The sequence below is a fragment of the Caretta caretta genome, chromosome 11 (assembly GCF_965140235.1).
Source record: "Caretta caretta isolate rCarCar2 chromosome 11, rCarCar1.hap1, whole genome shotgun sequence".
Classification (NCBI taxonomy): Eukaryota; Metazoa; Chordata; order Testudines; family Cheloniidae; genus Caretta; species Caretta caretta.
In genome coordinates, this window is record NC_134216.1 from 71088833 (window position 1) to 71110574 (window position 21742).

At 40.6% G+C, this 21742-nt stretch overlaps 1 protein-coding gene across 1 annotated transcript in view; it reads left to right on the forward strand.

The window, feature by feature from the left end:
- The window catches only part of DRC11 (dynein regulatory complex subunit 11), a 163715-nt gene extending 142307 nt beyond the window's left edge, over positions 1-21408 (forward strand). Inside the window, exons 16-19 of the mRNA XM_048870111.2 lie at positions 9194-9280; positions 13348-13525; positions 17136-17374; positions 20797-21408. Coding sequence (XP_048726068.1) covers positions 9194-9280; positions 13348-13525; positions 17136-17374; positions 20797-20931 — 639 coding nt within the window. The 3' untranslated portion in view covers positions 20932-21408. The remainder of the gene's footprint in view (positions 1-9193; positions 9281-13347; positions 13526-17135; positions 17375-20796) is intronic.
- Positions 21409-21742: the final 334 nt, after the last annotated feature.

Here is a 21742-nt window from a genome sequence, read left to right on the forward strand (position 1 = left end):
AATCTTCATTTTCTTTGATGCAACGCAGGGTTGATACTTGGGTCTCTAGTCCTTTAACCTTGTCTTCCAATATGGAGACCAGCTTGCACTTCGTACAGACAAAGTCGCTTCTGTCTTCTGGGAAAAAGACAAACATGGCACATCCCGTACAGGTCACAACAGCTGATCGCTCACTATCCACATTGTCTTCCTTCTAAGAGCCTCTTCAAATGTTGTATTTACTGCTCACAGATGCGTGAAAGGCAAAAACATTCTGTGGGAAATCCCTCCAACCGAACTCCCGGGCAAACTCCCTCTGTTCTCCACACACATTCACAATGCATGAGGAGGGAAGCTTATTTGTTCCTACCAAAGGTTTCTTCCTCTCTCCATGGTAGACTAATATCTGATCACTGCACGTATATGCACAGGTAATGTATCTGATCACTGCAAGAGTATATTCACAGTATAATTCTTGACATAAAAGATTTCAGTATATGGCAGCGTACATGTGGTATTTATATTCACAGCTCTCTGAATCTCACTGTCTGACACATAATAGTTCACCTCGTTACATTTTTCTTTGTGTGTAGATTCACAGGTCTCAATAACAGATAGTTTCAATTATAAATTTTGCATGCAACAGCAACTGTTGCCCTAGTCAGACTGGCATAGAAGGCATTTGTATTGCCAAAGATACTTATTTATAGTTAGCCAAACAAAATAAAGATTGTGTACTTATAATTGTAAGTAAATTACAGGAAACATTGCAATAGTTATTTCTCATGTTATTATATGATCTATGTAACCATTCCTAAACCATGAGATTTACTAAATATATATTGATGACGCCTTATGATGAAGGTGAAGTAACCTAGAACTCTTGATTACCAATCACTTCAACAAACAAAAAAGAGTTTTGGTAACTAAATTAAACTCTAGAGAGTATTAAATGACCATTAGGAAACTTTCTATCCATAATTGAACTGATGGCAGTTATTTCACAGGAGACATCTTAGACAAGAGAACAACGTTGGAAAAAAAATGAGACTTTAATTTGTTTCAGATGCAAAAATCCAAATCCTTTTTCATATAATTATTTTTGGAGGGCTCTGTTGCAAGATACAAACCAGCTCTGACAAAAAAGGGACTCAAGGTATTAAAAACTGTCACTTTTAATGTAATTTAGAGGAAATGACCTATTTACCTTAGTGGAAAAACACTGAAATTTCACTCTGTCTTTCCAGAAAAACATATGAGTGATTAATATTTAACAGCACAATTACTGAAGGAAGCTGTGAGTGTCAAAAAATAAGCACGTGTGTTCTCACAGAGAAGTCCTGTAGCACAATGATCTGTTTCAGAGTATAGAGGAAGGGTCTCCATCTGATATTGAACGGCGTCCCAGTAGTGCCTGAAATGAATCTGATTCTTCACGTCAAGGGTGCCGGATCCTTCTCAAAAGTGGGGAACCAGGGGTTCCGCACCTCTGAGGCCCCACTCCTTCCCCCAAGGGCAAACCCCCACCCTTCCTGTTCCCCTGGAGATCCCGCCCCCAGTCAAGCTGGAAGCTGGAGAGGGGCTGGGGAGCCCATCTTCCCCACCTCCGGGGTGGGGGGGGCCAAAAGCAGCCCCCTGGGCCCCCCCCACCAAGGGCAGATGGAGGAAACCAGGCTCCCCACAGCTGCCCACGCGGCTCTCCCCGACCCGGCTCCAGCTGGGGAGGGCTCAGAGCTGCAGCCCAGCCATGGTAAGAGCTGCACGGGCAGCTGTGGGGGAACCGCAGGGGACCCTCCACCTGCCCATGGTGTGGGGCACCCGCCGAGAGCAACCCCCAGCCCATGTCTCCGCCCCCCAGACTCCCTTCCCAGGGCAGGTGGAGGATCCACAGCTGCCCCCGCAGCTCTTACCATGACTGGGCTGCGGCTTTGAGGCCCTCCCCCGCAGCTGGAGCCGGGTCGGGGATAGAGCCGCCTGGGCAGCTGTGGTGAGCCGGTGTGGAGTCGCAGACCTGCCACCTGCCCTGGGCCGAGCGGGGAGGCCGGGGGTGGGGACATGGGCTGGGGATTACTCTCAGCCCCCCCGCACCACGGGGCAGGTGGAGGATCCGCATGTGCGGCTCCCACAACTGCCCATATTCCCCTCCCCAGCCGGGCTCCACGCTGGCCTGGCTGGGGCCTCAGGAGGAAGAGGATGGAAAGGGGCCGGGGTCTGCCCCAGCAAAAAGTGGACATGCCATGTCCCGCTGCCCCCCACCACCACCGGTTCTGGTGCAACTGCTTCACATAGAAACCAACATACATGGGGAGTATTTTGCATATAACCATTTTCCATACATTGTGCCTGACTTATGTCAGTGGAACTCTGCCCGTTTATGCCAGCTGAGCTGGGCCTCAGTTGTTTCTACTGATGCTGTTTAAATACATGAGCAGCGCTTCAGCAAACTGTACCTTATACAAAGTTTTCCGTGGGAGAAATAAGAGTCTGATTTATCTGACAAAATAAAAGGTTAGTGGAGGCCGCCTAGAAATGGTAGCAACAAATCCAGAGAAGAACAAGGGAAAAAGCTATAAGACATAACTCTCTCAGGCATGGAGGTATAAAAATGTAGGTAGTTTGTAAGCCACAACTCTGAGGCAAAAAATATAACTGGCAAGGCAACAACACTGAAGAGGGCAGCAATCAGATTAATCACAAGTACAGACACACCTCACCTAACATCTTTCCCAGGGCAGCAGGACACGGAAAAGGCATCATACAAGGAGCCACTGATGAGAAAGGGCTACTGGTACAGTACTGATCAGACTAAAGGGTTGAAAAGTGGCCAGGAGGAAATACAGGCTGTATGTGTGTGCACACAAGCAATTTAGCTCAGACACAAAGCCAGACAGACTGAAGAGTGGACACAATAGTGCTCCTTCTGTTGAAACATACTGCATTCTATTTCAAACAGCATCAGTGTTGGAAGATTGAGTAACAAGGATATTGGTTATGAAATTTACCAAAGCCGAAGGCAAAGATAAATCAGTCCTTTCAGAACATTTGTGTTGTGTCTGTCTGAAATCGGAAAAAGATCAATAAGAAGTTACCCTAAAATGTTGGTAAAAAGCAAATTTTGTTAAACATTTTGCTGCTGTGAAATATTTCCCTACTCTGATTGAAATACTGATCAGACTTCTATTCTAACAGTCAGAAGGTGTACTCTCTTATGCATGGTGCAATGAAGCCTGCCTAAAAGGAAAACCTGTGAGAAGGTTATATTCATGAAAGGATGATTATTGCCAAATATCCAATGAAATAAATGTATAATATCATTTCAAAGGAAGGGAGCAGATTTATCTTGTTTTATCTCCTAAAGTTAAAATGTAATAAAAGTCAATCTGTTAGAGGATTTTATTATCATACTGTCTCTATAGCAAGCCAAAATATATTATCTGTAAAACCAATATCTGTTAAAGGAACTCAATTTTATGTTTTCCACATTCTTACTGACCTCTTGTTCTACTTGTTACTTGTTCTAGTCAACCTCACACATTTGGACCAAATATTTATTTATGATTTTCATCAGTTTGATCTCACAAGTGCTTTATCTAGGCTTGTGCTATCAATATAGCAACTGTAGAAAATACAGTGATCAGGGGCTGGACTGAGCTGATTTTCACTGAACCGTCAATTTCTGCAGAAACTTAACTTTATTTTCTCATTTTAAATTAAGGCTGGAATCTTTGAGCTTGGAGGAGCTATAGATACTCAGCAACTCTGAAAATCAGGCAGTTTATTTGGGTGCCCATGTGTGGCATTAAGTGCTTATTGGCACCCAAGTTTGAAAATTTTAGCTTAAGTTTCTTACAGTTGCAGTTATATCGTTCCTTCCAAACATGAACCAAAGCAGTCTGGAGAGTAACTGAAATAATAGCTCTAAGACAAAATGTTGACAACAGAACCATGGAGCGGCAGAACCACAGTGGTTATCACCCATTATACCTAACAAAATCCACTTAGTAGTTACTTTCTGTTCTGCTTTAATTCAGAAATGCAGGGTAACCTAGTCCTGATTGGGCACATGCAAGAGAATTTGCCATGAAAAACACAAAGTCAGATCAGCACATGCAGATTGTATGCATTTTTGATGAATGGAGATGGACAGAAGGAGCAAGAGTTACAGCAAAAGAACATTTTTGTCATAAATGTACATCAGATTAGTAGCTGAAACTACAGTGAAGATCAATTTTTATCAAATGTTGCTAACTTAATGCAGTATTAGAAGGGTTAAGGAGCCATCTGCTGGTGACTTCAACAAATTGTTGAATGCAGCAATGCTAATAAAATTTCAATTATAAATTAATTATGTACAGTGCATTTAATTATCCATGGATTCAAACTACCCATGGATAATTCAAATAAAGCACTTTCAGGGGAACATACAGTCTGCTCTGTATCTGCCAACAATTTAAATTAGATACCAATGGATTATGGGTGTCTGATTTTTTTTTTTTTTAATTAGGACAAAAGCAGTGTGTTGGATCATGTCATATTAGCATATATGTGGAATTCTGCTGCTCCATGCTGTGCTCCTCTGTTCTTTCACAGTTCATTGCTGTGAATTAGAAAGCAGAGATCATTGAAGTATCTGCTTTATTCAAGAGCTGGTAGAAACTAGGTTCACTCTCTACCTTGTTTTCAGTTAGCTTCAACCATGGGGAAATATAGCAAAGAAAAGAGGAACAGGGGTGCCAAAAGAAAGAAAAAGGGTAAATGTTATTTAGAATAAAAGTGGACCCATAGCCTAGTTAGCAGTGCAAAGTGCTGTAACAGGTACAGGTCCCAAATTAAGCATTGGAGCCATCTGAGGAAGGAAGACAAGTGCCTCAGACCTCTCTAACGACCCCATTGCTGAAACAATATTGAGGAGATGGGGATTCGGAGGCAGCCTTCTTTGCTAGAGGAAAAGGCCATAGTGGGATCCCAGAGAATACCCGCAAAAGAACAGGATGTTGTGTACAACTTAAGTGAGTGTGTCCATACACAACATACCATGTTTAGCAGGGGATGTTCAGAAGAACTCGGCATTAGCCTAATCCTGTTCCCATTGATGTAAATGGGAGTTCACTATTGACTTCAAAGGAAACAGAGTTATACCATGGCCTGGTGCTCTTGGAAATCCCCACCCTTGTTCTCCACATGAACTGCAGAGCATTATCCACTATGTCGGGGAACAGGTATGGAACATGTTTTCCCCGTAACCTTTCCCTGGGCATCAGAAAGACTGAACTATCAGCTTAGTACAACCGATTTACCTTGGAAAGCAAAAACATCCATAAGGAACTAGTCCCCCTTCAATGTTCACATGCAGTTCCTCTTCGCATTAACGTTAGCAATTAGTGTAAGTATTAAGGGAGAAGTGACCCATTGCAGCATATGATTGAACAACTAATGGGAGACACATAAATATAGCAACAGCAGCACAGACCCCTAAATGAAAGAAGTATGGAAAACCCCTTGTATATCAGGCAACAAAATCTAATCTGTAGGGTGGGCTGATGTATATGTGCATATCCTATAATTAGACTAAATTAATAGAAGACTAAATTGTAGCAATTAGCCCCAGTCCTGAGTAGGGGACCAGGAGGTAACCCTCCACCCCAGGGAAAGCACAATCCCTCCGCAAACTCCCATTCACTGTGGTCTCCCTGGCTTTATACTCAAGGGTGTATGGAAAGAGCAGTCCATGAGCTCCCTCTGTGCTTCGGAGCACAAGCTAGCCCTGAGGGGACCATAAAGTGCTAGATGACAAAAGGTTTGTTAGTTGTGTAGAGCTTACTGAGGATTTGGGGATCTCTGGATAAAAGGTGCTTTATCATACAACCATAGGGTTAGAAGGGACCACAAAGGCCATCTAGTCTAACCCTCCAAGCAATATATGCAAGCAAGCAGCGTTCCCGCACTTCTCTGAATAGACTATATACATATACTGTATGAACCCTTTAAGGAGCTTTGACTTTCTCGGTAACTTAACAATTTAGACTCCAGCCTAAGTTTTCTTCCCAAGCTTGGCCAAACATAAGGTTTTTCAATGTATGACCTCTGTCCCAGGCCTTCATTCCCTCGCCTCCTGAGGAAGAGAACCCAACTCCTCTTATACCCTGATTGGAGCTAACAGAATCTACCTGTTAGTATGACTCAGCAATAGTTACATTGGAGGTCTCAAATACCTGATAACAAGATGACTCAGCGGAAGAGCCCTGCATCCCCAAATCTGCCATTCAGCTCCAATACAATAAAGATAAAAGTCTGCCATTCTGCTACAAAATAATAAAGACCAAATTTTCAAGAGTGCCTTCTAAATTTATCCCAGCAATGTGTGTGAAAGTTTCGAGGTGCCCAAAATATAACTGTGAAAATGTAGAAACCAGATTATTTGAAATTTAAGACCACGTGGCCTTATTGTTGCATAATTTTATACCTTTAGCCATTAATCCAGGTTATTTACTCCATATGCTCTTTGATCACTCTTCACACTTCATCTCTCTAATTATACATACGGGTAAATAGAGATGCAGGTATCTGCCTATCTGCACACATGCAATTTTGGCAGAGTTCACATATAGTCATTTATCATCCAGTCTCTTTATTTTAAATAAATCTTCAGTATTATAACTCAACGTTTTAGCTCATGCCTTCCAATATTAGTGAAGATTTTCATTTCCTCAGGTAAAACAGTTCTAGTCAAGTACCAAACTGAGGGATACCACTGGATATTTTCCAGAATTGATGGATTATTTCCACTGAAGTATTGCATGTCTAAAATTGCATCACTTCCTCTTGGAACCATCAACAGTGAGAAAGGGCAAGCATACGTTTAGAAATCCACTTAAAATGACTACTTTCTACTGGTTTTTTTTTTTTTGTTTAGCGCAGCTGGAATGCCTAAACCCAAGCTAAGAGTACTTTCAAAAGAATGTTTATTTCTAGGGCTGGCTGGAAAACAACAATTCCATATCAGAAAAAAAATTTTTAAGGTTTTGAAAATTGTTTTTGTTCCAGTGCAGAGTGAAAATGAGACCTTTCAAATTTTTACATGGAAAAAAAAAAAGTCGTACTTGATAGCCTGATCATTAGGGCAATCACTTGGGATGTGGGAAATCCCTCGGTCAAATCCCTGCTCTGTCTACTTTGGAAAGGGACTTGAACGTGGGTCTCCCACATCCCAAGTGAGTGTACATGGGCTGTAAATCCTGGAATGGTCATTAATCATACATTAGCACGATGCGTAAAAGCTTCTGATATTTACATCCCCCTTTCCAGTCGCAACAGCTTCACCTGAAGAAGTGGAATGGAACGTGATCTGGAGGATGGTGTGGATTGCACTCTCAGCAAATTTGCGGATGATACTAAACTGGGAGGAGTGGTAGATATGTTGGAGGGCAGGGATAGGATACAGAGGGACCTACACAAATTGGAGGATTGGGCCAAAAGAAATCTGATGAGGTTCAATAAGGATAAGTGCAGGGTCCTGCACTTAGGACGGAAGAACCCAATGCCCAGCTACAGACTAGGGACCGAATGGCTAGGCAGCAGTTCTGCGGAAAAGGACCTAGGGGTGACAGTGAACGAGAAGCTGGATATGAGTCAGCAGTGTGCCCTTGTTGCCAAGAAGGCCAATGGCATTTTGGGATGTATAAGTAAGGGCATAGCGAGCAGATCGAGGGACGTGATCGTCCCCCTCTATTCGACATTGCTGAGGCCTCATCTGGAGTACTGTGTCCAGTTTTGGGCCCCACACTTCAAGAAGGATGTGGATAAATTGGAGAGAGTCCAGCGAAGGGCAACAAAAATGATTAGGGGTCTGGAACACATGACTTATGAGGAGCGGCTGAGGGAACTGGGATTGTTTAGCCTGCAGAAGAGAAGAATGAGGGGGGATTTGATAGCTGCTTTCAACTACCTGAAAGGGGGTTCCAGAGAGGATGGTTCTAGACTATTCTCAGTGGTAGAAGAGGACAGAACAAGGAGTAATGGTCTCAAGTTGCAGTGGGGGAGGTTGAGGTTGGATATTAGGAAAATCTTTTTCACTAGGAGGGTGGTGAAACACTGGAATGCGTTACCTAGGGAGGTGGTAGAATCTCCTTCCTTAGAAGTTTTTAAGGTCAGGCTTGACAAAGCCCTGGCTGGGATGATTTAATTGGGGATTGGTCCTGCTTTGAGCAGGGGGTTGGACTAGATGACCTCCTGAGGTCCCTTCCAACCCTGATATTCTATGATTCTAAGAGCACGGCAGAAAAACTAATCCTAGTTACAATTTACAGCCAGCACTTCCGTCACGGAGCAATCTAACAGAGCTCGGACAGCAACAACTGCAATGTGATTAATACTTGGCAGCAGAATTCCTAAACCACTAGGGTTACTATAGCAATAGGAAGTGCAGTTGTGAAAAAGCCTGCTGCATTGCTGCCATCCTGCTGTGAGCCAGAGGTATAGTCCATCTAAGTTTTGATGTAGAAAGCACATTAATATGTGCACCAAATCTTAATATATTGTCTTAGTTCTTAGCTAAGCTGCTAATTGTGCAATGCCTTCTGAATGCTGACATTTCACATCAGCCTATTTTGCTTAACTACATCATGTAACGCTGCAGTACAGACCTCCTGTTGCACAAATAAAATATATAGCATGTCACGACAATGTACTAGGAGTTTGGTATCGAATTTAAACCAGGAGATTGTAGCAATTACTGTGAGATAAACATATGGGCCAAAATTTTCAAGCCACATCTCAGTACATTACGCTAGATTCCTAAATAAAAGAGGCATGATTTGCCAAAAAGTGCTCAGCAATAAAGCCAATGGCAGCTACAAGCACTCAGCACTTCTGGGGGAAGAAAACAGTCTTCTTTGATCCCTAAACGTGGATGTAGAGTCAGAGTTCATCTATGACTAAAGATCATCTTTTCTGACCTCCTGCACATCACAGGCCACTCTACCCCACCAGTTATCCCTGGATTAGACAAAAGCAGTACCGCCCTTGGGAGACTAAACTACTGTGTGCCACAGGCAGAGACTGGGAGGGACCAAGGTGCACCAATGTCCAAGGCTCCTGCAAATGGCAGGGAATTGATTTGGTGAGATATAGCCACTATAACAGTAAACGCAGGCAGGGCAGGTTTGAAATTTAGCCATTTTAATTAACTTCATATATTTCCTCTCATTTCTCCTAGGTGGCTAAGCAGCTACAGCCTTCAGTCATCTGGATCGGAGACACAGAAAAAACATTCTACAAAAGAGTGCCGAAATCTGAAAAAGAGGTGAAGGGCTCCTGTTTGATTTCTAAACCTATAATAATTTCACATACCGTAGTAGACCTGACCCAAAGAAACAGGGGCATTTCCCAGCTTAACATGTACCACTACGACCAGACCTGCCAATGCTCACTTTATAATAGCTTGCCTCACTTTCACTTTTTAAAAGAAAGTCTCATGACCTCTCACAAGCTCTTGAAGAAATCACCTAAACTGGCCTTATTTAAAAGTAATTTGCCCAGTGCTCATGAGTGCTGATGGCACAGCTAGAGAAATAACAATGAAAGAAAAATGGACGACCTAAAAAATACAAAGGAAGAAACTAAGACTGAAGACGAGCTTAAATTATTCAGCTTTATTTATCAATAATAAAGGAACAAGGACAAATCTGCACTGTAAAAACCAAGAGTATAGGTCAAACAGTTAAGTTTACAGGTTTTTATTTACCTCCTGGAATTCCTGTTTTAATTATTTTCTTTCCTTCCCATAACCAGCAATTTCCCACTAGTAAAGAACAGTAAAAACATGCAGAAACACACTGCATTTCATATAAAGCAACAGGCTCACATGGGACATACTCATTCAATTCACAAAGCTTTCAGGACTTTAGCCACAATTGATTCTTTTGATTCTATGTCAGACTGAACCATTTTTAATTTTTTTTTATAAGGCAGTTTGTATTTTTTGTCCGGACACAAATGCAATATTTTTAAGATACTGACGACATACTGTCTTGAATTAGCCTGTCATTTCACAAGCTGTTTAGAGTACTTATTTTATGACTTATGTATGTGGTGATTGATGCCCTCTGGTGGCTGACGTGCCATACTGAAAGCAAATAATTCCCTAATTCTCAAATCTTGCTTGCAACTGCTATTGTAACGAAGATTGTGGGACAAATATTGCCTTGAGTGTTCATAGCTTTTGTCTACTGGCTTCATTAGCAGCAGTCTGTGTGCATCTGAGGACAGAATTTCGCTCTGATATAACTTCCAAAATGCAATGCTAGGGACAGTCGTATAAATTGCACTCCGATCTGTTCACATTTAGTAGAAATTCACATATTTCCTTGATGAAAATAGATGGGCTCCATGGCTGAGCTCACTTGTCTCTAGTCTCACTGTTACACAGATAGCACAAGCTGTATCCAACATTCTCATCCAGCTAAAGGAGTCTGTATTCCTCCGATTAGCATTAACAAGCAGGCTGAGCAGGCCTCAATTAGAGAACCCCCAACAGTAATGGCAGCATAGGGAAAGAGGAATCAAGGAAAATAGGTAACAGAAAGCAGAAAGGTAGCTGGAGATGGTAAGCTAAATTCTGCCTTTGGATACATACACAGTCACTGAGAGCCAATTGTACACCTCCCCAGGCAATGATTTTGGCACAATGGCTTAGATTGTGATAATAGAAAACCTTATATTTTGTGGAAGGCCCATTATAAAACTGGCCTCCATTGCCCTCCTCTTTTCAGGTCAGCCCTTTCCTGCCTTTTCAGAATTGACAGCCAGATAGTCAAGTATTAAATCTGTCACGGTAACCCAGTTGCTGGGGGTGCAAGCAATAGTCACTATCTTTCTTCAGAAACCTGGGGCACCTTCACAATACCCCCCACTTTCTCCAATACAGATTTGGAAGACAGCTGAAACCCTGGGTCCCCTGTTCAATGGCCTTTCTTGCTACAGACATTTTTCTTTTAAAGTGAATGGGAGTATTATTAGCTTTCTGGATATATCCCTACAATACAATGGTTGAATATTATTTTCAAATATACAACAGGAGCTGTAGACACACTAATGCCAAAATGGCTTTCTAGGCTCCACACTGGAGCGGATGCGAACGTAGGCACTGTTGGGGGGTGGGAGGTTGGCATTAGTACAGTCATTTAGATTTTAAAATCAAGATTCCTACATCTTGACAACATGAGCTCTCACTGTAACTGACTCTAGATCTGTGGAAATACAGAAAGCTACTACCTCTACCAAAAAATGGATTGCTCAGAATGTAATGGCTGAATTAGGACTTAGCACAAAGACTAGGGGAAAGAGCAGAGGAGAATTTTTATTTTTGTTAATTATCTGACAGTTCCTGTTGCCAAGATACCCTTTCCAGTAGAAGGGATGTATTAGTGGCCTATAAACTAGGATCTCTAATCAGCAGCAATAGTTTAACCTGTACCATTTATTTCAGCGCAGTGCTAATTTTGGAGCCTAATTAGTGCCATTTAATAATGATAATTCTCTCAAATAACAGTTTTCATTTTCAAAACACTTTACTCACATTAAGGACTCCTTCCAACATCCTTATAAAATAGGCAAGTAAAAATCCGAATGTCTCCCTAAATATTGGGCAGTTGTGCTGCCAGTATGAACTGGCTACACACCCTTTTTAACACAACTGTGTGTGGCCAGTCCTCACCGGTAGCGCAAACTTATATTTTAAAAAGTGCTTTCAGTGATACTCTGGCTAGTACGAACAGGGCCAGAGAAGTGAAATCTCTCACCAAAGGCTACCTAACTAACCAGTGGCAAAGCTGGGGTAAAGCACTCAGGAGGCTGGTGTTTGAAGTCCTTATTTCAGACCACTAAACTGTGTTGCCCACTAACACGTCAGTTCTAATATTATTAAGCAATTGGCAATCTAGTAACTAGACTCTCAGTGTGACTTTGAAGAATGATTTAGAAAAAGAGAGAATATATATATTTTATCTAACTAAACTGGAAGAAAAGGATATTTCCTCTTCCCCTTGATTGTTCAGAGTTTTCTTTCATTTCTAATTTCTCCTCCTTTGTACTCTTTAATCCAAAGAATAAGCACTTCCCTCCTTTCAGCAACTGCTGGTACAAGCAGATGAAAAACTTTGCCTGGCAAGGGCATTCACAGTGCAGAATATAGTCCATCCTTGAAACTCAGATACCTCAGAGTACATAGTTTCCTCCATATTTGCACTATGGAAGGCTGAGTCCAGAGCTAAGTTAAGGTCTCCCATGTCCCATACAGTAAAAACAATAAGACAAAGTAAAATGTTCAAAAGACCCAAAAGTGACTTGGGAGCCTAAGACCCATTGACTTTCAATAGATTTAGGCTCCTAATGCCAGAAGCCATATTTTTAAAGGTATTTAGGCACCAACTTCAAAAGTATCTAAGCACCAAACTCCCACTGACCTCAATAGGTGTTAGGCACCAAAGTGCTTTTGAAAATCCCTTTGGGTGCTTAAATACCTTTAAATATTGGGCTCCAAGTGTCTTTTGAAAATAGAACTTAGGCTCTCAAATCACTTAGGCCCTTTTAAAATTTTTACCCCAATCCATTGCTTTGCAGAGCTGATTATTTTTTATCTACATGCATCAGTTTATTTGAATTTTAAAGATACAGTAAGACCACAGCAACATATAACCTCTGCAGGGCCCTGCTAACTACTGATATAATATCTATGATGAAATATGACTGCAAACTATTGCAAATAAATAAGTACTAAGTTTACACAGCCAAGTGTTTAAGTTTATGCACTTGGAGCTTTGCTAAGCAAAAATCATGGCAGAATGTGAGGAACCCACTTATCTCATTGAAAACACAGCTGCTTGTTTGTAAATCTAGATCTCCAAGATACAAGAGCAAACATTACAAATCCTAGCAGTTTTCTTGGTATTGAAGTTAACCAAGTACACTGATATTATCCAGCTGATATTAAGGGATTTAAAAAGAAAAAAAAAAAAGAAGCTATCTTCCTCCTTCGTTCTTTTGCATTAGTCAGTGCCTTCAGATGAAACAGGGAAACACAGGAATTCAAAAAAAAAAATCACAAATTCATAATAGAAATTAAGTGCTGACTCAACCTGCAATAGGCAGACTTGACCCAGAAGGCAAAAGCTTAACTTAGTCCCACTTATGCTGAGTATCTCTTCTCTTTACACTAAGTGTAAATGTAAGTGTACCTCTGACAACAGAGAGCCATAAAGCTTTATATAGAGCATTCAGAAGGTGTTATTTTACAAGTTATTTCACCTGCCTAACTCTAAAGGATGGGTGCTAACATTTCACTTTTTTCCATATATATATCTGCTCCTGAAGATGGAACCTAAACGTCTGAAAAAGAATCTCCCCAAAATCCTGAAGAGTTTGAAAGCAGAGGACAGAGTCCTGGTTGTGGGGACTACCAAACGTCCCTTTGATGCTGACCTCCGACCTTTCTGCAAAGTTTACCAAAAAATCATTCTGATTCCCAGGCCAGACTATGCTTCAAGATTTGGCAAGTATATTAAATCATCATGGCAGAACGAGATCAGCTATTTATATGAAAACATGCTAAAAAAAGAACATGCCACAGAAGGGATCCCTTTATCTGGCTTTTGTCAAAACACAATTTAACCTGAACTCACACACTGTGTGCACCTAGGCACCTGAAATTTTCAGTTAACGTTATGGTATAAGACAAGTTAAAACAAAATCAGTCTCATAAAAATGAAGAAAAAAGTTTTATTCTCCTGTGGCTGTACTTCATGTTATGTGTTTAGGGTTGAGATACATTGAATCTGGACTTGGACTATTATTTCTGGCTCTATAAATGACCAGAACCCATCTGGGTGCTCATTTTGATTTTTAACCCAACTTTATACAGGAAGCAGAGTCTGAACGGCTATTATTTCTAACTGGGTTCCACATTTTAAAGAACATAATTTAGGTTCTATTCATAAACTGTTTCATTTTTGGAATATTGTGTTTTATCACTATCAAAAATCCTTTGTTTAGGTTTATGGATCAAGTTTAAGATTCCAAGGCAAACTTGGCAAATGCCAGAAAAGTCACAATTAAGATTTAAGCCCTCCAGTCATCTCATACTTCTCTGCACCCCAACTCTTCCCGTTGCCACACAGACACCCAAAACAAAGTATTATCTTTAACAGTTAATTTCCTGGAGTTTTGGTTCCTTGAAATCTTAAAGTTGCTTGTTATTTACCTATTCATTGCCATACATTGTGGCTATCAATTCTGTGGGCACTCACAGTTTAAAACCACAAACCAGAATCAAACTGACATTTTTAAGACATTTTAAAAGACTTGCCCAACTCCACAGCAATCTGCTCCCCATCATTCACTCCTGAGTCCCACTAGCTATTGGTAAGATCATCTCTCTTCCTTTGATATCTTGGCACAGCTGTGAGCAGCTGAGCCACGTAAGTCGATAGGTGCCTGATCGAACTGGGAACGGACTGGTAGCAGAGCATTCTCAATTATGTGTTTTCATCTTTTGAAATCACTTCCCCATGGTTCAGAAGAGCCCAGACTTAGTGACTTTCAAAACTGCGAAGGCTATTTAAGTTAATTTAGGTCAATTTGGGTTGAATTACAGACCCCAGGGAACTTAATAGGCCAATCAGTTCTCCTTCGCATTCCTGAAAAAGTCTGGAATGAGGTGCTGTGGTGAACTAGAGGTCTAAAATTAAGGATCTTTCATCAAACTCCTCACTGAGGATATCCTGCCACCAATCCCCTCCTATCTGAGCCAGGGACTGTTAGCATAAGCACCTCAGCTGCTCACAATTGCTAAAACAACAGACTTTCTTCATACTATTTTATCACTTGTGGTTGAAGTCCCAGGCAGAATTAAAACAGAATTAAAACAAACCACTTAAGTCCCAGCTGTACCACAATTAGTCATTTTGGGGCACTTACTTACAACATGATTGTGCCCCAAGCAAAGTACACAGGATTGCATCATACATTCACCATATTACCAACTCATACTACAGCTCTGGGAAGTCCAGCATTGTACCACCATTCAGGAGCTTGCTCACTGCAGTTTGCTGCAAGAAACAGCAAATTTTTAACTGTGTTAAGGGGCTACTCTGTTGCAACTCTGTCCCACATGCCATCATTTCCATAGTACAGATAGAACACTAGCCTCTAGACAGAACCAGACTGTACAACAACAGTAGGACATGCATGCTGCAGCCCTGACAAGTTAATAACAGATAAGGCTCTTCTTAAATTAGGGGAGTGAGACATGACTAGGATGTGGAGAAGGGAGATGGAAGAAAGTGAGTTTGAATAGTTCAGATCAGCCGCTGGGGGCTTAACCGCCATTTTATGGGTTTTACTCATCATTAATTTAGAATCCAAAGGAGAGTTACAACCAAAAGGGATTAAATCCTTAATCTGAGCATGCAAAGAAAAGTCACCACTGTCTAAATTTTAAGGTGCATAAAATTTGGGCCTTAATTATTTGACACTGCCCCTTTAAAATCATCACACACATTTTCACCAAACAGTAAGTTTATTCTTGAGATCAGACTGACAAACTGTAGAAAATCTTGCAACATGCTAGAGCACTTTCTTGGTGCCAAGCACCCTTAACTCCCCATTAACTCCTTCACATGAGGAACTCAGCACCTATCATGGCCAGTCCCCCAGTTTGAGAGTCAAATCGAATTTTTATAGCTGATTTCTAACAGCCTTAAAACACCAGACATTGATAATTACAGCTGCCCACATTGCACACGTAGCCTGTAACCCTTCTACTTTTCTACAGCACAAGATCTTTCATTTATACCCAATATGGGTACAGCAAACACACAATGGCAGTCATTGCATCTGGAGATCTGATATTAGTCATGATGTGCATCAGTTTCTCTTCTTATCCACGATCCTCGACTGCAGTGGAAGCTACACTGCACAACACAGGGAAACACAAAATAAATGTTCACCGCTGCATGTATCAATTTCCCTATTATGAATCAGTGATTCAGCCAATAGTTATTGAGACTAGGTATAAATCAAGTTGAAGAACACTGTTTTCTAGAATGAAAAACGAAGCCAGTGGTTATGAGTAAAAGTCCATAATATCTACATTACAGTAGAAGGAAAGGTGAAGCAGTTTTTCTCTTACACAAAGACTATTACTAGATGCTGCAACAGTCTCATAATTGTAACTCTCCCCATGCATATTATTATGCCATATACTGTGTCTTCAGACACAGATCACTCACGTGGCACAAACTGCACTGCCATGCTACACTACTACAATTTCAATCCTCTATATGCAATTTGTCTAAGTCACTATTTTCACTTGTTTTACTTTTCAGACAAAGAAAATACTTTTAAAAAGACTTGCTAGGGAGACATGTTTAAGAATCTGTGGAATCTGTGGTAGTATAAAGATTGTAATCAGCATGACTTTGGGATCTATGCGTTCCCATACAAAGGGTGAAGGATGTTAGTCTTATTTATTAAGATTTTTTTGTGGCACCCAAAAAGCACTAGGCACTTTCTAAATATGAAAAATGTGGTCCCTGTCCTCCAGAGTTTGCAAGCTAAAAGACAAAGGCATGAGATTAATGCACCGTAGTATTTACAGACATAGCCCTACACCTGCAAAGACATACACCTATCATTTTAAACGTGTGCCCAAGTCTTTGGAGGATCAAGGTCTTACACATCTAAAACATAGTAGTGAGCCCTTGTACCTCTCATTGATTGTGGTGGAAGCTGCCTGCTCAGCACCTATTAAAATCATGCCATGGATGTAAGTGTCTAACTTTAAGCACCCTGGTTTAAAAATCTGGCCAAATTACGTGTATGCATATATACAGACACACATGGATATATACAGAGTAGATTAAAATATGCTTAGTTTAATTGTGTATTTCCCCCATATGTACAGGGTGCAAATGTAAATATCTATATATATATAAAATCAAATCTTTTTGGTTTGCTGATTGTACTGATGTCCTATATTTTCATTTTCCTTCTCAGAAAGAACTTTAGGTTCAAAGGAATTAGCCAAGTCACTCAGATTGCTTTTCCGTCTCCTTAATACATGTTTTTGGGTTTCTCTTCCCTCTTCTGTTGGTGATAAACAGTCTTATGGAAACACATCATCCTGCAGAATGGAGGGGCTGTCACCAAATCTTTGAACATAAGTTGCCTAGCAAAGGTTTCCGATGGTTTCACCCAGGGACACATCGTTTGTGCAGTGCAAACTGTCCTCAGTGAACGACGCCTCAGGCAGATGACTAACAAGCCGCTGACAGCTGCTGAGTTCCTGAGTTCCCTGGCCAGGCAGGACCCAGTGTACAAAGAGGAAGAAGAAACCTATCAGGTGAAATTAACATCTATGTAAACAATGTCACTTTCACTCTCCCTTTCAGTGTTCTCAGGCATCTCCCACATGTGTGTCCTCTAACTACAACCAAAACATGACCTGCTACAGACTAGCTGTAGTAAGCTGCATCTTTTAGAAGGTATCTGCACCTGAAAGGGATTGGTGCCGAGTGTCTCACTGGGTTAGGTCTATTGTGTCTACTAATTGCTCATGCTGTCCCCTCCACTGTACAAGAGGCTCAGTCCTACCATGTATTGAGCAAAGGTGAAGTCAATGGATGTTGAGAGTACCTTGCACCGTTCCAGACTGCGCCCTTACACTGCAGCCAATAGCAGTGTGTAAGTGCCCCTCTCTGCCTCTCACTTATCCTATGTACACACAATAAAATACTATGTAGGCTGGAAGGGGGAACTTTTAACAGCTATCAGTGCTGCACTCTGGTTTTCTTTCTTTACTTCTCCAGCAACGAGCAGTATGGAATTTCCAGCAACTTCAACACATAAAAATGACTCTAACTACACTGATCACCAATCACCTGAGTCTAAACCAAGCCACTGGTTGGCTGGATTGCTCTCATGAGACATTTACATCTCTCTCTCTAACTTCTAATCTCATTTTGGTGCACACACTCCCCGAGTCAGTTGAACAGTCTCCAATTTCTATTCAGAAACATTTGACTCTATGAATATGGCCAGTACTTGAATACTTGAATTTGGCATTTTAGTCTTTTTGCTCACTCTTACTATCTGTCCAGTATCTTGCCTCGAGGTGTGATCAGTGTTGTACCATAGCAGGAAACATTCATTCCCGATTCCAAGTAGCAATCCACTTATGCCCTGAAATGTGAGGCCTGGTATTTGTTGTTACTTTTTAACTGAGCAAATGTTATTCCTATAAACATAACTGCGCAGCCCAAAGTATGCTGACAGCAATCAAATAATTTTGAATCTAGCTCAAATATTTCCCTCAATATCCCGTAGCAATGATTTCTTTGCATTAAATATTATCCTTCTTTAAAATGTATTTCCTTTTACCTGTTTTAAATCTGTTTCCTTTATATGTCACGTACTGTAGCCCCTGTTCTTGTGTCATGGCACAGGGGAAATGATTGCCAAAATGGCCTTCACTGTAACATTCAGAGATCACTCTTAGCTTTCTTTTTCACATTAATTAATTCAAGTCTTTTAATCTCTCCTCACATGGAAGCGACTATACCCTGAGCCTCTAATCATTTTCATTGCTCTTTGCTGGACCTTTTGTATTGCTTTGTCCTTTTTGAAGTGAAGTGACTAAAACTTAAACCAGTATTCAAAGTGAGGGTTAGTACACTGATGAATCTTTGATTTCTATTCCCTCCGAACATGAATCTCCCCATTTGACATGTGGTTATATTCTGCCACTGTTCCCAAAATGAATATAAATAATGGAAAATGGTGATAATAGGATTTCTTAAATTCAGTTATATACACCCATTTAAAAAGTGACCTACTTACTGCACCTATTTGGTACAAAATAGTTAAATAGAAACAAACAGATCGCCTTATTGGATCAACCAATGGTCCAGCATCCTCTCCCTGACAGTAGTCAGTACAAGATACTTCAGAGAACGGTGCAAGAAAATTATAGATCAGCATGCCCCCAGGGGAAGTTTTTTCTTAACTCAAGGAAGTCATTTGTTGACTTATGCCCTGAAACTTCAGGGTTCAAATCTCTTATAAACAGAAACCTGTGTATCTTATTATTCATTAGAGAAAATCTAATCTGGTTTTGATTCTTTCTAAGCGGTTGGCTTCAGTAATATCTTGGAGCAGTTCCACTCATTGCAGAATCTGTGAAGAAACTATTATGGGGACATGCCAGTTAACAGGTTAATTATTTAATTAAACTGAATATACAAAAGTAAGGAAAAGGAAACAAAAGTTGGTGTTGGTCCTGCTTTGAGCAGGGGGTTGGACTAGATGACCTCCTGAGGTCCCTTCCAACCCTGATATTCTATGATTCTGTGACATTGTAAATCGTTAACCCCACGCTGCCACATAAGGCAAACCCTTTGCTGGCAATATGGAGAGGGGGTTGGAGTAGGTCTCAATATTCCCTCACATTTACCACGTGCTGCCACATTGTTTAGTTAGTCCTTAATAATGTGTTCCTAAGAGTTCCATCACCAAGCAGAATTTCTTCAGAGAAGTCTAACAGCCCTATGGTTTCAAGGTGCAACGCCTCAAAAGTTTGTACCTAGCTCACAATGTATGTGCACCATCACTAGCCCCTTCCCCTCCTCATCCCCACCCCAAGTACAGTACAGCCTAATTATTCAAACCCACCTAAGTTTGGGTGAGATTTTTGTACAATACAGAGTTAGAAGAGGGGGTAAGATAGAGAGGTTTGAAGAGTAGGTATTCAGCTAAATCAGAAGAGTTAGATTGCGGGTCACATTATTATAGCTGTTCCACAACTGGTTGGCCATTTTGCTACTAAAGCATTTAATCCACAAGACACTACAAGCCCCAACAGAGTCAACATCATTGTGAATGGAGATAGTGTAGGTGTAAGTGTGGATGGAGCGGAGCAGAGAGAGATGGGAGCTGGCCTAAGTTGGGTTCTGAGGTGAGAGGCAGAAGTCAAGACACCAGGGTACCGGTCCTTAGGCGTCTGAGAGGGAAAAAGCCAAATTCATTCCTGGCATAACAAAAGAGATGAACATAGTGAATAGGTTTTTCATCATGCACACCAATATCTAGTCACATCTTGAGCTGCAGAACGGACCATGACGTTACTACAGACGCACATACTTCAAGCTTGGGGAAAGGTTATTTCCTGTGCACACCTGATTTCAAATATTACCAATTCAGCCCTTTTAAATTATTTTAATTATCCCAGAGAGGCCTTGTTGCCATTACAGTCCCAGAACTTTGCAAGTTTGCAAAGCAACCAAAACAAAACCATTTACGAGACACAAAACTATGAACAAGCACATGAAACCAATAAACAGCTTTTTAAAAATTATGATTTGTTTAATTTTCCCCTTGAAATGAAAAACAACTGAACAGATTTTAAGAACTACCAAAAAATATGCTCTTTATACTGCCAAGTTTCCAATCAGAGGTAATTTTGACAAGAGTTACATACCCTTGGAAATAGGGCTGATCATAGAAGGTCTAACACTCCCATAACTATAGCAACACAAGTGGCACAGCTAAGTGTTCATGTTAATGAGGGACTCTGAAAGCAGAGGATTGCTACACTTCTTGTTATAATGGTGTTCTCAAGAGTTCTAAGGATCTTGTTTCAGCTTGTCCACGAGCCAGCCAGGATTATAAGGTTTTTGTTAGGAACACTCCATCATACATGCAAAAGTTACTTAAATGTTCTTTCATGCTTTTTTTTCCTCCCCTCTAACCACTTATTTGATTCTCCAGGTCTGGTATGCCAAGACACCTCTGGGGAAAGCACGAGCCAGAGCACTGATTGAAGGTGAGGAAATGGGAAAAGGAAAAGGAAAGAATAAAGGGAAAAAGAAGGGAGGAAAGAAAGGGAAAAAGAAGAAAAAGTAATTTATTTCCTTGAGGAGATCTCATCTGGGAATACATCACAGGAAGCTTATTGATCCATTTCTCTGAAGAGGGATGAGGACATTAGAGACAACATACACAAAAATCTGTGGCCAGCTCTGAAGGAAGAATATATTTCTAAGTGTGTTCCATGAAAAAAAAAAGTTGCAAATAAGATGAGACACCAGTGTGACATTTCACTCCAACAAGATTAAGAGCTAATGACCACTGACTTTCTCAAGCATCATTTATTCTAAAGAGTTTTTTTTTAATTACTTATGACGATATCATACTGTCCAGTTTTTAGGCAAAACTCCTTATTGATTTCAATGAGGAATTTTGCTTAAAATCTGATGTCGTGTTAAGAGCCTTTAATTATTTATTTTTATTTTATTGACTTAGATGCTTTATAAAACTAACTGCTTTCCATACCTGTATGTCTAGTGTATTATAATTTTCAATAAAACAATTATAAAGGTACTTTTTAATTTTTCTCTGACCGTGGGCTGTTACCAAGCACTTAATGTAGTCTACCATAGGCTGACCAACATTAGTTACAGAAGCATGTCCATATTCACATGAGGACCAGCACCGCACTTTATCTTTCTACAAATGTCACCATGCACAAACATTCACAGATACAAATGTTAGCAGAAAACATATAAAAAGAATCATACACAGAGGACATTCACTTGGGTGGCATTTATTTCAGAGTGTTTTTGAATACTGTTTTGTGATATTTGACAAGCTCGAGGCACAGTTCTGCAATATTCAGGTTGCTAACACTGTAAGAGGATTTTTAAAAAAAAAAAAA